The sequence below is a fragment of the Chelonia mydas genome, chromosome 25 (assembly GCF_015237465.2).
Source record: "Chelonia mydas isolate rCheMyd1 chromosome 25, rCheMyd1.pri.v2, whole genome shotgun sequence".
NCBI classification, from domain to species: domain Eukaryota; kingdom Metazoa; phylum Chordata; order Testudines; family Cheloniidae; genus Chelonia; species Chelonia mydas.
In genome coordinates this window covers 11,025,324-11,042,058 of record NC_057858.1, presented here as the reverse complement: position 1 = coordinate 11,042,058, position 16,735 = coordinate 11,025,324, and the positions used below count along the sequence as shown (strand labels likewise).

Sequence of the window (16,735 nt, the reverse complement as noted above, 5' to 3'; positions counted from 1 at the left end):
GATTCTTGCTCACACCCTCAGATCCGGGACCAGGTTCCTGGGGGTGGGGAGCCTTTTCCACCTCCTTCTCCCCCCACCAACCCATTTAAGGAACCCCGGACCCCCTTTCCCATGGGGCCTTGCAGTACTCCCGAGGTCAATAAAAACCTCGTGTCGGCCTCGGGCAAGGGGTGGCGCGTTCGGTTTTCGATACCACCAGAGAATGATCTGAGCCCAGCGGATTATCCGTCTCATCCTGAGCCTTCTGCTAACCAGCCCAGCCACCGAGGCCCGCAGTTCCAGCGAGGAAAGTCACAGGGTCAGGGAATACTTCACTAGCCCAATAGCAAGTCTTCGATCCCTTCGCCTCAAGGCAGAAGGCGTCAGCAGGGCTGGCCTTACCCTGAGGCGAACTGAGGCGGCCGCCTCAGGTGCCAGACTTTGGGGGGGGGGGGGGCGCCACTGGGACCCAGAGTGTAGAAAATGGCGTCTGCTGCTGGTGCATCTGGATTCTCTCTGCTCGAGATGCAGAGATGGTGCAGTGCTGTGCTGGAGGAAGGAGGGCACAAGAGACAGAACAGGCAGGCAGGAGAAAAGGTGAGAGGGAATCACAGAAAGCAGCAGGAGCTGCAGGGAAAGAGAGGAGGAGGAGCCGCTTACGTACCCCTCGAGCACCTCTAGGAGCCTGGACTGATTAACCCCAGCTTCTCAGGGAGCTTCCTGTTTCCTGCTGCTTCCCTGGACCCACTTGAGGAGAACAGGCCGTCAACTGAAGTAGTAGGAGCCAGTGAGGCCCTTAAGACGCTGATATCTTCCCTCACTCAGGCGCTGCTACCAGCCTGCTTATTTGTCCCTTCAATTGAGTGTTGAGAGCCACTGTAGCTGGCACAGAACAGCAGCCATGAGTGAAAGAAGAAAACGTTCCTCTGGGGCAGCTTTCAGAAAAAGAAAAAAAGCAAAAAGGAAGCTTTTCCATCTAAGCAGGAAGGAGCTCTCTTGAGATACAGAGACGCAAATGTTCACGGTGAGCCTTCCGGCCCCAGTGAGGAGTTAGTGGTGCGGAGATGCCTGATCTTCCAGTTAGTCAGAGTGCAGGTGACCGGGCAGCTACTGCAGCATCCATATCTCCATCTCAAATGGATGTAGCCATGCACAGTCCTGAAGAAAAGTGTGGATCAGAGAAGAGTGCGGTGGAGGCACAAGAAACAGCTGCTGCTGAGTTTAGTTCCTTAAGTCTAGATGATCCAGGACTGTGGACCCACTTCAGCAGTAGCCTGAGGGACTTCCTTGTACTGCATGGGCCACAGCGAGTGAAAATCTTCACGTTCCCCAAAGACAATGAAAATAGAAGTTTCCTTCCAACACATTACTGGTGTGAAATCCCCAATGGTGACAAAGCGGAGAGGCCATGGCTTATGTACTCAAAAACCCAGAATGCTGCATACTGGTTTTGTTGCAAACTCTTCCAGTCTAATGTTCCAGCCACATTGGGTTCTACAGGAACAAAGGACTGGAAAAATCTGGCATGCCATGAGAAGGCAGCAAATCACCAGAGAGCATTCCATAGGTGGAAAGAGCTTGAGATGAGACTAAGGTTAAAGGCCACCAGAGATGATCAGCATCAAGAGAAGATTGCGTCAGAGTCTCTTTACTGGCAAAGTGTTCTGAAAAGGCTCATTGCCATTGTGAGAACACTTACTACCCAAAACCGAGCCCTGCGTGGCACTGCAGATCAGCTGTGTGCGCCAAACCATGGAAACCTCCTTAAAACTGTGGAGCGGATGGCGGAGTTTGATGCCGTATCCAGGAACATCTAAGAAGAGTCACCACCCACTACCTTGGAAAAACAATTCAAAATGAGATCATCCAGTTCCTGGGAACAAAAGTCAAACAGAAGATTGTGGCAGATCTGAAGTCAGCACGATATAACTCTGTTATTCTGGACTGCCCACCTGACATCAGCCATACGGAACAAATGACTTGTAATGGTGTGTTTTGTAACAAGAACAGAACCTAGGGAAAATGTCCCTGCAATGGTGACGGTCCGAGAGCATTTTCTAGAATTTATTGACATTGTCACACCAGCTCCTGTAGTATCATCAAACGTGCTTCTTAAAAAGCTGGAAGATACGGGAATTGCGATAGCTGACATGAGAGGTCAGGGCTACGATAATGGAGCCAACATGAGGGGAAAGAACAAAGGAGAGCGGACACGGATCCAGGAGTTAAACCCTCGAGCTTTTTCTTGTCCCATGGAATTCTCATTCACTGAACTTGGTGGTCAGTGATGCAGCATCAGCTTCTTGTGAGGCTGCTGAATTTTTTAATGTAATTCAAAGCATCTATGTATTTTTCTCTGCATCAACTCATCGATGGCAAATTTTGAAGCAACATCTGGGAACATCCTCTCTGACACTGAAACCACCGAATGCCTCATGATGGGAAAGTCGAGTGGAGGCAATAAAGCCTATCAAACACCAAATTGGGAAGATAGATGATGCCTTAGTTGCCATTATGGAGGATAATGCTATGACAGGAACTGTTCGTGGGAGAACAGTGGCAGAGGGAAATGGAATCACCAGAAACATATGGAACTTCACATTTCTGTGTGGCTTAGTGTTGTGGCATGACATTCTGTTTGAAATAAATGTTGTATGCAAGAGACTCCAAGGTGTTGACCTTGATATATCTGGAGCAATGGAACAACTGGACAAAGCAAAGTCAGACCTACAGTCTTACCGGTCAGATGAGGGATTCAAAACGTTCCAAAGAGTGCACAGAAGTTGGCAGAGGAACTTCACACTGAAGCTATTTTCCCACCCATTCAAGACTACAAGAGTCACCAAAGAAGACGACGACATTTTGATTACGAGGCACGGGATAAGCCCATAAGAGACCCCAAACAACAATTCGAAGTTGAATTCTTTAACCAGGTGCTAGACTGTGCAATACAGTCAGCTGAAGAACGTTTCATGCAGCTCAAGGAACACAGCAGTATACTCGGGTTGTTGTATGATATTCCAAAACTCCTCACGATACCTGAAGAAGACCTGCACCAGCAATGCAGGGCACTAGAGACCGTGCTGACACATGATGACATGCACGATACTGATGTGAGTGATTTAGGTGATGAACTGAAAGCCCTTTCAAGATACATTTCAGCAGGATCAATTCCAAAGGCTGTTCTGGAATATAAGTGCACAAATAAGATGGCCACCCTCTTTCCAAATGCTTTTGTTGCTCTGCCTATACTTCTAACACTTCCTGTAACAGTTGCCAGTGGAGAACGCAGCTTCTCCAAGCTGAAGTTAATAAAAACACATCTACGCTCCACAAGGACACAGGAGAGGCTGGTTGGCCTTGCAACCATCTCAACAGAGCATGAGCTGGCCCAGACTGTGGACCTTCAGGAAGCAGTTCAATCTTTGCAACCAAGGAGGCAGGGAAAGCCCCATTTTGACTAGTCAAACAGATAAAAATGCCAGTGTCTACTATGCAGACAAGAAAAAAGTTACCTTTGCTGTTCAGGCGCTTGAAAGTTAAGTGTTACTTAAAATTTTTGAACAAGGCACTCTAAGTTGTTAGCTCGCCCTTATTGGGGTAGGTAGCAGAGCCGTACCATGAGAGGATTAGAACAGGAAGAAGGCAGAATTTAGACCTTTCAGAGTTTTGGTCCAAGCGCAGGGGCATCATTTGAGCTCCCCACCTCAGGTGCCAAAATGTTGTGGGCCAGCCCTGGGCATCAGTAGTGAGACCTTACGGGGGTGGAAGGATTAAATTCGGTGGCGGGGGGAGGGGGGGGGGCGCTCCTGAAGTGAGAGGGCTTAGGAAGGTCGTTCAGACTCATGTTTCACTAGAACTCGGCCACTCCACATATTTGAGCCACATGCAGCACTGTAGCCTCTGAGCAGCTGTTTGAAACTCAGATAAATTATCGGTCTCCCTAAGCGCCGCCCCAGTCCTTGGCGCTTGTCAGACGGGGCACGCATCCACAGCATGCTAGGAACAGACTAGTTTACAGGCAGCTTTCTCTGCCTCGCCCTGCACCTGTAAAACCCCTGAGGTTACAGACAGACTAACCAGCTACAGCATCTTCACAGGTTCTTCACCAAAGAAGCCAGGGGCTTGGGTCACGCTTGTACAGCACCCAGCACACTGAGGCGCAACCTGGCTGAGGCCCCTGGGCACTCCTGCAATATCAGATGTTAAATTGTACGAGTTCCCTTCACGAACAGAAATGCATTCCCTTTCCTGTGGGGCTGGCTGGCAAGCGCTCAGCTCCCTCTTGGGCACAGAGACGCAAAGGAGGGGTAAGTTATCCTCCTTCTACAGACAGGGATCTAAGACCCAGAGAGATGAAGTGACTTGCTCAAGGTCACCCAGGTCTCCCAAGTCACAAGCCAAATGCCTTAGCCCCCAGGGCAGCCTCCACCTGTAGGCCAGCCCTGATGGAGCAGATTTTCAGAAGAGTTCAGCATCCACTCGTGGGGCCACATGTTCAAAAGTCCCCATCAGCCACCCTGCAGAGAGCGCCTCTGAAAGTCTGGCCCTTGGAGTGGAGCCGTTTGTACAAATGACGCTGGGGGTGGGGGGAGGAAAAAAAGTAACAATGCATGAAACAAGGCTGCAGGTAGACAGAGGGAGAGATTTTTCAAAGGCACAAGAAGGAAGTTGAGCTCTCAACTCCCATGGACAGTCAATGGGAGTTGGGTGTGTAACTATTCTTTTGTGCCTTTGAAAAAATCTCCCACAGAAATACTTGTCAGACTCTGACCTTACATATGGATCTCCATTGCTGCTCACATTTGGTGCAGTGACTTTTTTTTGCGCGCGGGGGGGGAGGGAAGCAGTGTCTCAGGTTTCTCTCCTGGGGGGTACAGCACCCTGTCCTCTTCCCCCCCCACACACACACTTTCTTAAGGAAAGAGGTTGGGGGAGGCAATTGCTTAGTCAAGGTTAACGTGATGCTAAATGCGATTGTGTGCCGGGGCTGGCTGGTGTGACAGCAAGCAGAGTTATTCCCACCAGCAACCTGAGAGTAGCTCATTTGCAAATGCAAAGGAACCCCAAACCAGCACCTGTCTCCTGCTGGATTTTCCAGAAGATGAGACAATGCATGGAAGCCAGAATATAAAGACGACAAGCAGACAACCCACGCCCAGGCTCGTCTGTCACCCCTCCGGATAGCGTTTATGTCTGGCCGTCAGGATGAGAAGCCGTCTATTGGAGTTTTACAAGACTAACTAGAACCCTGGCATTTTTTGCAAATGCGCAAGAACACTGAATAAAATGAAAGACAAAAACGTATGAAACAAAATAATCTCGCCCCCCAACTGCAGCTCCTGTCCCGCGGGGCTGGGCTCCGCTGCCCGCTCCAGGCATTGCGACCTGGCACACAGGGGGCAGCGCCATTTGCATTCAGACCGGCCACACCTCCATCACGACGGGGACAGCCAAGCCAGATCTGAGCAAGTGGTGTTGCAACCTGGCACACGAGGTCGCAGCACTGCCCGCTCACATCTGGTCTGGCTGTCCCTTGGATATCATGACGGAGGGGCAGCTGGGCCAAACCTAAATGGTGCGGCAACCCTGGGCACCAGGTCCCAGTGCCTATAGCTGGGAGGCAGGACAGCAGCTGCCTCTGTGGGGCAGAGTGAACGTGCCCCACACTCACAATACCCCCCAGGGATGGACTCGACCCCCTCATCCGCCAAACCCTCCCACCTCTGCAGGGGCAGAACGCTACTTCCTCCCCTCCCCACATGGAGCCAAACAACAAAATCCCCAGAAAATTAGGAAAAACAGAAGTGATTTCATGGGGCTCTACCTATAACTAGACTGTACAAACCATCAGAAAAACCAGGGAAGAGGAAAGTTACATTCCACACCCAAGAGTTGCTTAAAAGGAGAAGCATCTGCAGAATTAGGGCAGAAGTGCCTGTTGCTTTGGGTCGGATTCTGTAATGCTCTACACCTTGCATAGAGCTTTACCCCGAAGTACAGTGGGAGTCACATTTATTATTTGTCCCGAGACAACACCTGGCAGCCCCTGCCCAAAGAACTCCCACTCGAAATGGGCCAGGCAAAGGGGAGGGATATTATCTCCACTTCACAGCTAGAGAACAGAGACCCAGAGAAAAGAAGAGACTTGCTCCAGGCAACCCTGGCAGAGCTAGGAATTGAACCCAGGTTTCTCAAGCTCCAGTCTAGTGTCTTAACCGCACTGTAGTTGCAAGCTTCACGGGTGCCTTCGCATAGCGATCGGAATCCTCATGCTCTGAGCTGGAAGCAGCGGGGAAGCTTGCAATGGTCAAACACTTCAAAGGGGACTTTATAGGAGGAAATTAGCTACTCTATGGAAGTCAGCTCCCATTTTTATACCCCCAACCCCATTCGGACTTATTTCAAAGGCAGCCTTGCTGCGCTCTGTCCAAGGGATGGAGAAGACGCAGCAGGTCCCGCCGGAGCTCAGGCAAGCCTTGTGCTGTGTATAAACACAGCAGCACCAGACATCTGATGTTATACCATGAACCGTCCTGGGCTTCCAGCGACCACAGCTCGCCCTCCCCACTCGTTTGACCGTGACCCCGTGCAACCCACGCGCCAGTTCTCTCGGTTACTATGTTGGGGGAAACCCCGGCCACCCCACCCATATGCATCCCTCGAGAGTCAACAGCATCAAAGCCAGATCCCTACAAAGTAGGAGGAATAGCCTGCGTAACTCAAATGCTTCCCACTCTGGGTTACCGGGCAGACTGAGCCATGAGATGCTGCCAAATGCCCTCTTAAGCCAATGCTTAAGTGCTATCCAGGACACCAGCCAAGGTGTACTATCCTCTGCCTCCCCCAACCGCACATAGGAAAACAAGGTGTGTGTGTGTGTGGAGGGGGGGCGGAAATCAGACAGGCACTTAGAGAATCAAGGAACTGCACAAGGGGAAAGATAAGACTTTGCTTTTGTCCTTGGCTAGAGTTACTGGCAGTGGGCTGAAATAAGTCTTGAGTGATAAATGGTCCAGATTATTCCTGGTATTTGGACTGCGCACAGAAGCATGCAGGGCTCTAGGAGTGTAACGGGGAGGGATGCTCTCGCAGCGACCTCAAGTCAGGAGGCTGGGGCTGCGTCCCCAGCTCTGGCAATGACTCAGTGGAAGTCACGGCTGACCCGGTTTTAGGAAATGCTACAGCTCGGGAGCGGCGCCTATGAAAAGCTGGTTTCAGACCGTGAGCCGCCGATCCTCTTGGGGGAGGGACAGCAACCACTCAGGAGTTTGAGGCTTTGTTCTCTACGGGGCAGGGACCAGCCTTTTGTTCTGTGTCTGTACAGCACCTAGCGCAGTGGGGACCTGGTCCACACCGCGGGCTCCTAGGTGCTGCAGTGATTAATTAGCCTCCGTGATGCTGGTAGGTCTCCCGGCCATGAAGGAATCTTCAAAAAAGGATTTACGTTACATTTTTTAAAAAACTCTGTATCTTAAATCTCAAGGGGGAAAAATAAACAAACTCAAGCTGGCGTGGAGAACTGGAGAGCAGGGGCGAAGGAAGTCATAAAGTACTCGCTGTCAATAACTCCTCCGGGGACGGCACCTCCAGCAGTGCAGCAGAAACTGTACCGCACATCCTGCTAACAATCACTGTTTACATTCCTTCTGCTCCTTCCCAGCGAGCAGGGCTGCTCCCCATCAGCTGGGGCTGGAGCCCAGTCAAAAGCCTGCGCTGGAGGGAGGCCAAACGGAGCTCCCGGCCAAAGGCTTCGCTGAGAAACCTCTGGCGGAGGTCCAGAGGCCGACACATTTGCTTTCTGACATGCTCAGCTGCGGGGGAAAAGGGCTTTCCCCAAACCAGGCGGGTCTGTAGCACTCTCCTCCGCCCACAGAGCGGGCACGCCAGGGCCGAAAGCTTCAGAACAGGGATGCCGGGGAGCTCTCGGAATTGTACCGTGCTTTGAAGGACAGAGCTCGCCGTGCCCAGCCCAGACAGGAAAACAGGGCAGCAGCAGAGAGCTTCTGGCTGGGATGGTCAAATGAGCCCAAGGGAATTAAGCACTTAAGTCCCTTGAGGGCTCTTGAAAAAAATCTTAACCTCTGCTCCCTGGATCTGGTTTTGCCACCGCTGGCCAGACCAGTGCCCTTGCATGGCCGGCAGCCCTGTTCTCATGCACAGTGAGGTGGCATCTGCACCAGCTCATGCCCCGTAAGGTCCACCACTGGATCTGTACCCAGGGGAGCAGATTAAAATGCCAGGGAGCATTCCAAATTCAAAGTCTTGGTGCTACCTTGGCTTGCTCTAAGCGGGGTTACACAACACGGTGCTAAAGCGGCCAGCAGCCTGTCTACACGGGTGTTCCCACACCTGCCACCCCTGGTAGAACTGGACATTGCTACAGCAGTGGTGTCATCGCCCCCACCTGAGTCGACCCCCAAGGTCCCTGCTTCCCCAAAAGAAAACAAAAACAAACAAAAAGCATCAACACAGCCTGAGGTAAGATTAAAAAAAGGGGGGGGGGGGCAATTTGTCTTCTATTTGTGAGTCTTTCAGAGTCACGTTTTCCAGCTTTCGTCTGCAACCACAAAGGCTAGAAACATACTTTACTGTAAAACGAAAACAGTCTCACTCTAATCACATGACTCCAGGAGCTGCATCTCGAAGAGAAACGCCAAATATCACAAGACTTGGGTTAAAAAAGCCACAAGCGCTGGCAAGCTCCGTCAACCTGAACCGTCACAGATTTTTCTGGCCCAGCATAGTGTTAAATTAAGAACCGCAAACTTTCAACCTGTTAACAAATCAACCTGTTAACCATCAAACAAATACCCCAGGTAACAAGCTGCCATGTTGGTCACTTTCAGTCTAACATTAGCTTCCAAAAGCTGGGAGAGGCACACCAGACTTTGTGATCTCGCTGTCCCAAGAGCAGGGTTTTGGCAGCAACCGTGTGACAAAACAGGAAGATCACAGCTGCTGTATTTAAAAGCTTTTTCCACAGATAAAAAGATTCCGTCCCCCCACTCTCTATTTACAGGAAGTACAAAAGAAGCCACATTAAGAAGATACATATCAGCCAGAGGAAGGTGTAAATAAGAGCTCAAGAAGACAACACAAGAAGAATTAATATATTTAAAAAAAAAAAAAAAACCACAAGTACGTTAGAGATATGAAAGGATCAGCAGAGTTTTGGAAAGCGAGTGTGTAGACCGACTGTAACCATGCTCATAGTAACACTTCAAGGAGGCAGTGCGGACTAGCAGATAAAGCACTAGACAGACTCCGAGAATAGAGGGTTTTTAAATCCCAGCCCTGTCCCTGACCTGTTGTGTGACCCTTAAGACAAGTCACTTCCCTCTCTCTGTGCCTCAGGAGTTTCCCCTCCCCACTCTGACCATCTTCTCTTCTTAATCTGCAGACTCACTGGGGCCAAAAAATGTCTTGCGTGCATGTACAGTGCCTAGCACGGGGGGACCCAGACCTCAGACGGGGCCTTCAGGTGCTACTGTGACACAAACTTAGTAAGAGACCATCTAGGTCAGAGGAAGTGGAAAGAGAGGAAGACTCCATTTAGGCCAGTCTCAAGGAGTTTCTTTCTAGGCTCCAACTATTTAAAATTGATCAGATCCTGGAAAAAAGGGCTAGTTCCACCAAAATGTTAAGCGATGGGAGGATGAAAATGCTATATAATAGACAAAACTGAGCAGACACACTGTTTCAATCAGCAGCCCTGTTATTTTTCTGAGTCGGAAAGCGGCATTGTACCGTTACGGAAATAGACACACCAGGGCTCCTGATCCTTCTAGCAAACACTTTCTCTGCAAGTATTGCTCTGACTGACCCAGGCGCGCCCACACGCAGCACCCTGGAGCGATCTCAAATGCTGGGCACCCTAGCCAGCTGTTCCCCTGGAGCGGTTTCTCTTCCCTTGGTTGGCCAGGGACCCCAAAATAAAAGGGCACAGCCAATAGAAAAAAAAAGTCACCCCAAAAGCAGCACATAAACCTCCTTTTGCTCCCCCCTTTTTCCCCACTCCATCTGGATTCCATCTGCTGCTACTGTCTGCGTAGCATCCCCTCCCCCCAGCCCTAAACTCAGATGGTACTTAAACACATACATCAAAGGAGCCTGTGTGTGTCTGGGGAGCCCTGCTTTAAGCACATTTCCTTCTATTAGCCAAAGGCTTACGGATTCAATACCCAGCTCTGGCCAATCACCAAGGGGGAAGGGGGGGGGGGGGGAATGAATGAGAGGAGAGAGAATCTTTGCTTCCCCAGAGCGAGGCTTGGCAAACAAGGAGCAGGGGACCCAGAAGGGAAGGAAAGACGGGGGCTGGGGGGCGCAGTTAAAGAGTGAAACCCAGGAGAAAGCTAGTTTATGATCTCCAATCAGGTACATGTGACTTGGATGGGCCTGCCCTTAGAGTCAGGCCCATGTTTAAATCACATACTTAATCAGGGCTGAAATGACCACCATTCAAATACCCAGTGCCCCTGCCTTCACAGATCTCTGCAGAAGGACGCCAGGAGGTCAGATCAGCCTCAGAATCCAATGGTTCCGGGGATGGGGCACACCACCCGGGCTACCTTTTCGAAAAAGCTAAGGCCAACACAAGGGAATCTCAACAGCGAGCTTGGAGTGCCGTGTAGACGCCTACGCGGATTCCCTATTGCATTTGCAAACCAAACGTTGCAGAGTGGTGCTAGTGCGTGAGAACCCGACCCGAATGCTCCCCTCGAGATACACACACCCCAGCCAGGCAGGCAGACGCATGAAGAGCAGAGTTTAAAAATCAGATGATTAAAGACGGAAAAAAGCTGAAGCATTACTGACACAAGTAAAAACGTTTGGTTTGAAGACACATGCATCCAAATACTCCGTTTAGATGGCACACAGTGCCGTCATTCACACCAGCGCAAAACACCTGCATTAGCACTGGTGTGAATGACTGACCAAGGTATCAGAGTTCCCTGGTTCTTTGCCTTGGCCACCTTCCTCTGAAGTGGTACCAAACTGTTCCCGGTGGCTCAGGGCCAAGATCTTAACCGGAGGTTGGCAGCATGTGAACTGCAAGGACAAAACAAGGAACCAGTCGAAAGAGCGCTTCCCCGCAAGGAGCAGCAAAATTTCCAAACTACAAAATCCATCTAAGTCCCTGAAGCACAAACTAACAGAGGTTTGGGCTCGCCAGTCTCTATCCTAGAGACTTCACTCACACACAGCGTCAGACCCGCCTGCCACCCTTCAAAATCCCTTCCAAGCTACTCCAGCCATTCCAAACATGTCCAAGGACGTCTCAGTCTCTTGGCACGAGCAGCTCTCAATACACCAGCATTCCCAGCTTAGCCAGGAATGCAACACACCTCTTGACATCTTAAAGGACATCTTAATTCTGGCAACGAGGAGGAGGCGATTTCCCCCTGCATCAATGGGGAAGAACTCCTTGACCCGGCTCAAGGTCCCCAAGGGATTAAATACTGGAGATGCAGTATTAAAAGTAACCGGCTTATAAACTCAATGCCAGCAAGTCATTTAAAGGGACATATGCCTTTACGGGTACCTACTTGCTTGAACTGCTCCTCGTAAGTCCAGTCTCCATGGTCTGGAGCCTGCTGCTGTAGCTGCAAGTGCCCCTGATGGCTCAATCCAGACGACAGCCGCTCCTGGCCCCCCGGCAGCCTCTGGGGCTCGCCTCGGTACTGCTGGGGGGCCTGCGGCTTGCGAAGAAGCAGAGATCCCGGACCAGATCTCACCGCTTCTGCTGAGCCCAGCCCTTCATCCTCCCCCATTTCTTCATCCTCTTCATAATCATCTTCCTCCTCCTCTTCTTCCTCTTCCTCCTCCTCCTCCTCCTCCCCCATGTCCTCTTCAAAGTCATCTTCATCCCATTTGCGCTTCCTAGGAGTTAAAAAAAAAAAGGGGGGGGGGGGGGGGTTGGGGAGAGAAGAGAAGGTTCATGATGTAGCATTTGGAGAGAGCTCACTAAAAATCAACACACAAACAGAGACGCTACCTGATTTTATGTGCCCCACCTCCACGCCAAGAACTGCCCTCCCCGCAGTGGAGAAGGCACCAGATTCAATGCAATCAAGATTATTAGAGGGACACTCGATGAAACCAAAAAAGGAACAAATCCAGAACTGGTAAAGGAAATGCTTTTTTCACACCGTTCACCCGTGGAACTCCTTCCCACAAGATATGAGAAAGTTTAGGATGGCATATAAATCCTCCTACCCCAAGGCTTCAGCAGGAAACTTGTCCTGGGGCAGGTTATCCCATAACCACCTATTGCAGGGCTCCCCTGGCTGCGGGTAAAGACTGGACTCTTGGTCTGATCCAGACTGGCTCTGTTCTACATAGCTTATTATACCATGCCATCACCACAGCATCTGAGGCCCAGATCCCCAAAGGGATTTAGGCTCCTAATTTCCACTGATTTCTGTGGAAGTTGGGTGCCTAAATCTGAGCATTAAGCAACACGACTACCATAGGTCACATGTTGTTTGAGTGCACAGGAACACGGGCATTACCCATTCCCATGTCAGGGCACCACCTTTCCCTTGCGCCATCTGGAGCATTAGCATCTTACATCTGGCCAGCAACATACTGCGGGGTTAAGAGGTCACTGGACAAGGCAGCTCCCCACCCCCTTCCAGTGCTGCATGGTCAATGGTGCCTTTGCACAGGCTAGTAGGAGAAGCCAAGGGTCGATCCCTTGGTCTCATATAAACACTTTTCATCAGCAGAGCTCAGAGCACTATAAAGCCACTCAATACTGTGCTCCATTTTACAGATGGGAAGAGACTTGCCCTAGGAGCATACAGCAGGCCAGTGGCAAGAACCAAACCCAGTCCTCCTGAGTCCCAGTCCAGTGCTCTAACCAATAGGAACCGTTGCCTCCCAATTTAACAACTACCCAGTGCCCGCTTTTGGCTGCAGAAGACTTGGGTGTTCTTGGCCGTAAACAAGAAAGCCCATCTGCAGGAGAGTCTTATTTTATCTCCTTCTAGCTTACTACCCTGGAGCAACGGTCAGGAAAGCCTGAGACAGGCTATATATTGAGAGGAACATCAGGGCAGGATAAAACCAAGGAGTCTCATTCCACAGCCCTTAGCAGCCTAATCTAAATCTCACTGATCCAGCAAGCCAGCCCCCTGTTCCAAACTCCACAGCGCAATCATGCACGTTTGCAAGTCCTCCAGAGCTGCCCCGGTTGCCTTTTGAACCATTCATTCTCCCTTGTAAGCTTTTTGGGGCAAGGGTTGTGTCTCACTAGGTGTTTGTGCCCAGATCGCAGTTGGGGCCTCTGTGCTGTGTGCATTGCAAACAATTCATACCAAACTCCAGGCGGTTTGCATTGCAAACAATTAGTAAGAGTTTGCACGCTAGCAGAAATAAGTAATCTGTTCCACACACTAGGCAATAGAAGCACCGAACATTTTCACATTTTCCAGTTTCCCTGAATAACTGGGGCAGTTCTGTCCGCTCTCCACCCCAGCCCAGTTCACTTCCTCGGTGAGTCCATACTGGCCAAAGCGCGATGGGCAGCCTTAGCACAAAGCACGGTGCAGCTGCAAACCCTTTTCCTTCTCATAATAAAAAAAAAAAAGAGAGTCACAATATTCTACATACACACTCGGAAGACAGTCTCCTTAAACCAGCTTCTGCTCCCGTTTACAGTGGTGTGAATTCACAGTAACTGCATAGATTCCTCTGCTACATCAGATCATCCCATGTCCCCCGAATGTACCCATCCAGACTGAGTCAAAGTCCACGCTCTCTTCCATCATGGCGACCCATCCTCCCTGGAAGGAGCAGCACACCCTTCAACTGGGAGCTGCGCCCAAGACACCAGGGATTTAGATTTGCTGCCACATCTCCAAGGGACCCGTTTCTACTGGAGAAATTTTCTAACTGGTTTCAAAAGTGGCTCAGATAAGCCAGTCAGAGCTGTAGCACTGACCCAGTTTGAGGTGATCTAAGGCACCCTGGCTCTCCCCCACAAACAGGTCAGACCATCTTAGAAACAAAAACAAGTCTCCACTAGGACTCCGGCCAGCTTAGCTGAACCAGTTTTAGAACCGATTCGAAATTTTTCCCCTTAGTGCCAACTGCCCTGGATCCGAGCCCATCTTAGCACTGGCGAGGAAGCTCTCCTCTCCTGGAATAGGAAAACAAACCAACCAGTTGGGCTGGTTATCGACAACGTCGGGGTGGAGACACCTTGGGAATGCATGAAATAGACAAGGATGGGGAGGCACAGCCATAGCCCTTCAGTGCAGACGCCAGCGCCAGAGGGGTTCTCCCGTTGCTGTAGTTAATCCACTTCCCTGAGAGGCGGCAGCTAAAAGAATTTTTCCGTCAGCCTAGCGCTGTCTATGCAGGAACTTCGGTCAGCTTGACTACATGGCTCAGGAGTGTGGATTTTTCACACCTCTGAGGGAGGTAGAAGGGGTGACCTAATTTTTTTAGTGCAGACCCAGCTTTAGGGGCTGACAGGATTAGCACCTCCTGAAGAAGGCCCTAAACTGCGTTTAGTCTTGGTTAGGGAAGTTTCCTTCCTGCTCCTTCAAGGGGCAAAGGGGAGAAGCCCTCTGTGTAACCCAGCTCTCTTCCTAGCCAGCATTTCAGCTCCCACCCTCCCCACCCCACTATAACCGGGTTTCTCATCACATCTGAGTGCAGACTGGGATGGAGACGAGTGAGCGTGTGCATGCTGGGGGGTGGGTGGGGAACAGGGATCTCAGCTCTCCCGGTGCCAGGTGAGAGTGGGGACTCAGAACAAGAGATGGTGCTGGCCCCTGAGAAGCGAGGGAGCAAGAACCATCACTGGGCCTGCACGGCTGCCTGAAAAGGAGATCAGAGTGTCATTCTGTGGGAAGGAGAATCCTTAAGCTCCCCCACTCAACCAAAAATGTATATGGGACAGTGGTGAGGACAAAGGGTTTATTAGCTCTAGGTCCTGCTTAATCTCCATTCTCCCAAGCGCGAGTGGGAAGCTTTGCCTGGCACTAACGTAGCCCTGCACTGTCCTGTTCCTCTGTGCAGAGAAGTGTTTCTTTTGGTGGGCAGTGTTGAAATCTCACTTGGGATTCTCAAGGGGAGTGGCTGGCAAGTTGACACCACGGGGCACACTTTACATTAACGGATTCCATGTAGAGATGGTTTATAAAGGAACAACAACAGAGCAGATGATACAGGCCTGCAAGCAGATCGCTTGCAAGGGCCATCGGGGGCTGTAAGTGTGAACACCGCCATTCCGCAGACTGGCTGGGACCTCCAGAGCCAAAAGCGTGAGCTGCTATAGCACGTGCTGAAGAGCGAAGATTCCCCTAGCTGGCCGGGTAACAGGCTCATCTGCTGCAGATCGGGCACCGAGAATCTCCAGCACACTCGCCAGTGGTTTACGTGAGCACATCAGTACCAGGTGTTTATAAGTGGCTGTCAGCTATGGTTATAAGCCACCTATTAGATTGATTAACCGTTTATTAAAACAATCATTTATACACTGACCTTTAGTAAGGAGTGTCACTGTTCTGGGTCTACACAGGTGAGTTTCCTGAGAGGTTTGCAAGTCTGCTCTGATCAAAATGGTCCAACTGTTATTTTCTATGCCACATGCCCCCCTGGAAGGCTGGTGCCAGACCCTGGTTGCATCCAAAAAAGTGCCATCTGTTGTACATCAACAGTTATCCCCCATTAAAGAGGGGCTTGCAACAGAGCTGGGCACAGATTGCCAATGAGGCATAAAACTGACATAATAAGCTCTAAAGGCAGGAGCCTCCACCAACTGATCTAGAAGAGTAACAATTAGCTGGCAGCGGTAGTAGGCACTTGTCTTCTTATATGGCCCCGCCACTAGAATGGGACACACCCTGAACGGGTAGGTTACAGGTGCCCTATGGCTGATTTCTCATCATGCACAATGGGTATCTGCTGGGCAAAGAGCAATTAGATACGGTTGCTCTTCACACCATCAGAGTCGGAGTTTTTGGGCACATACAGCCCTGTCACCTTCCCCAAGGAGGTGTGGACGGGCCCTACCTCTCTGCTTGGAGAGACAGAGACACACCCTGCCAATGTTTGTTCCGGGTGAACATGCTGCCAGAATGCAACTGTGTATTTTTCTCTCAGATTAGACAGATATTAAAGAGAAAGGGGGGCCCATGCACTGAGCCGTGCCCCTGGAGAGCCCCCAGCACTGCTACTTGGCTCCTGCCACTTGCAAATAGAGAGGAAAAGACAAAAGGGGGAACGAAATCCAGTGCATCCATTTAATTGGAAAGGTAGCTAGTCGTGCTATGGGTGTGAACTTGCCTTAAGCAAACAGGCTCGCACAGACGAAGGTGTGTCACCAGTTCAGCTTTTAAAAAAAAAAAAAATAGGCAGATTTTCACATCAGGTTTCCAGTCCCATTCTCCCTCCCCAGCCAACAGTATAATTGTCCCAGATGTGTCATCGTTACCATACTTTATGGCACTTGTAACTTCACAGCGACAGCAGAGACCAAACTTCGATCCCTCTCCCCCAAAAAGTCACAGTCCTGTCCCTCCCCCCCACCACTCACACTATACTTGAGCTAAACGAGAATCTTCATAAGCTGTTTGTACTATAGGGCATGTGACACACATCTGAAAAGTTCCAATTCCATCCTGTGGAGAGCAGTGGTTGACACACACTTAACCAGTTTATTACAGTACGGCGATTCCCTCTCTACTCCCAACTCCACAAGTTAGGCAGAGAGATAGGCAGAAGACACACCCAACTTCTG

The 16,735-nt window shown here is 50.5% G+C and overlaps 1 protein-coding gene across 3 annotated transcripts in view; it reads right to left on the bottom strand.

Moving 5' to 3' along the window:
• Positions 1–16,735, bottom strand: part of ARID3A (AT-rich interaction domain 3A) — a 100,995-nt gene that overhangs the window by 68,594 nt on the left and 15,666 nt on the right. For all 3 annotated transcript variants that reach the window (XR_006287438.1, XM_027834150.3, XM_043535827.1), the window contains exon 3: positions 11,529–11,862. Coding sequence is in view for 2 of the 3 variants with exons in the window: in XM_027834150.3 (XP_027689951.2) it covers positions 11,529–11,862 (334 nt within the window). In the remaining variant the exon portion in view is untranslated. The remainder of the gene's footprint in view (positions 1–11,528; positions 11,863–16,735) is intronic.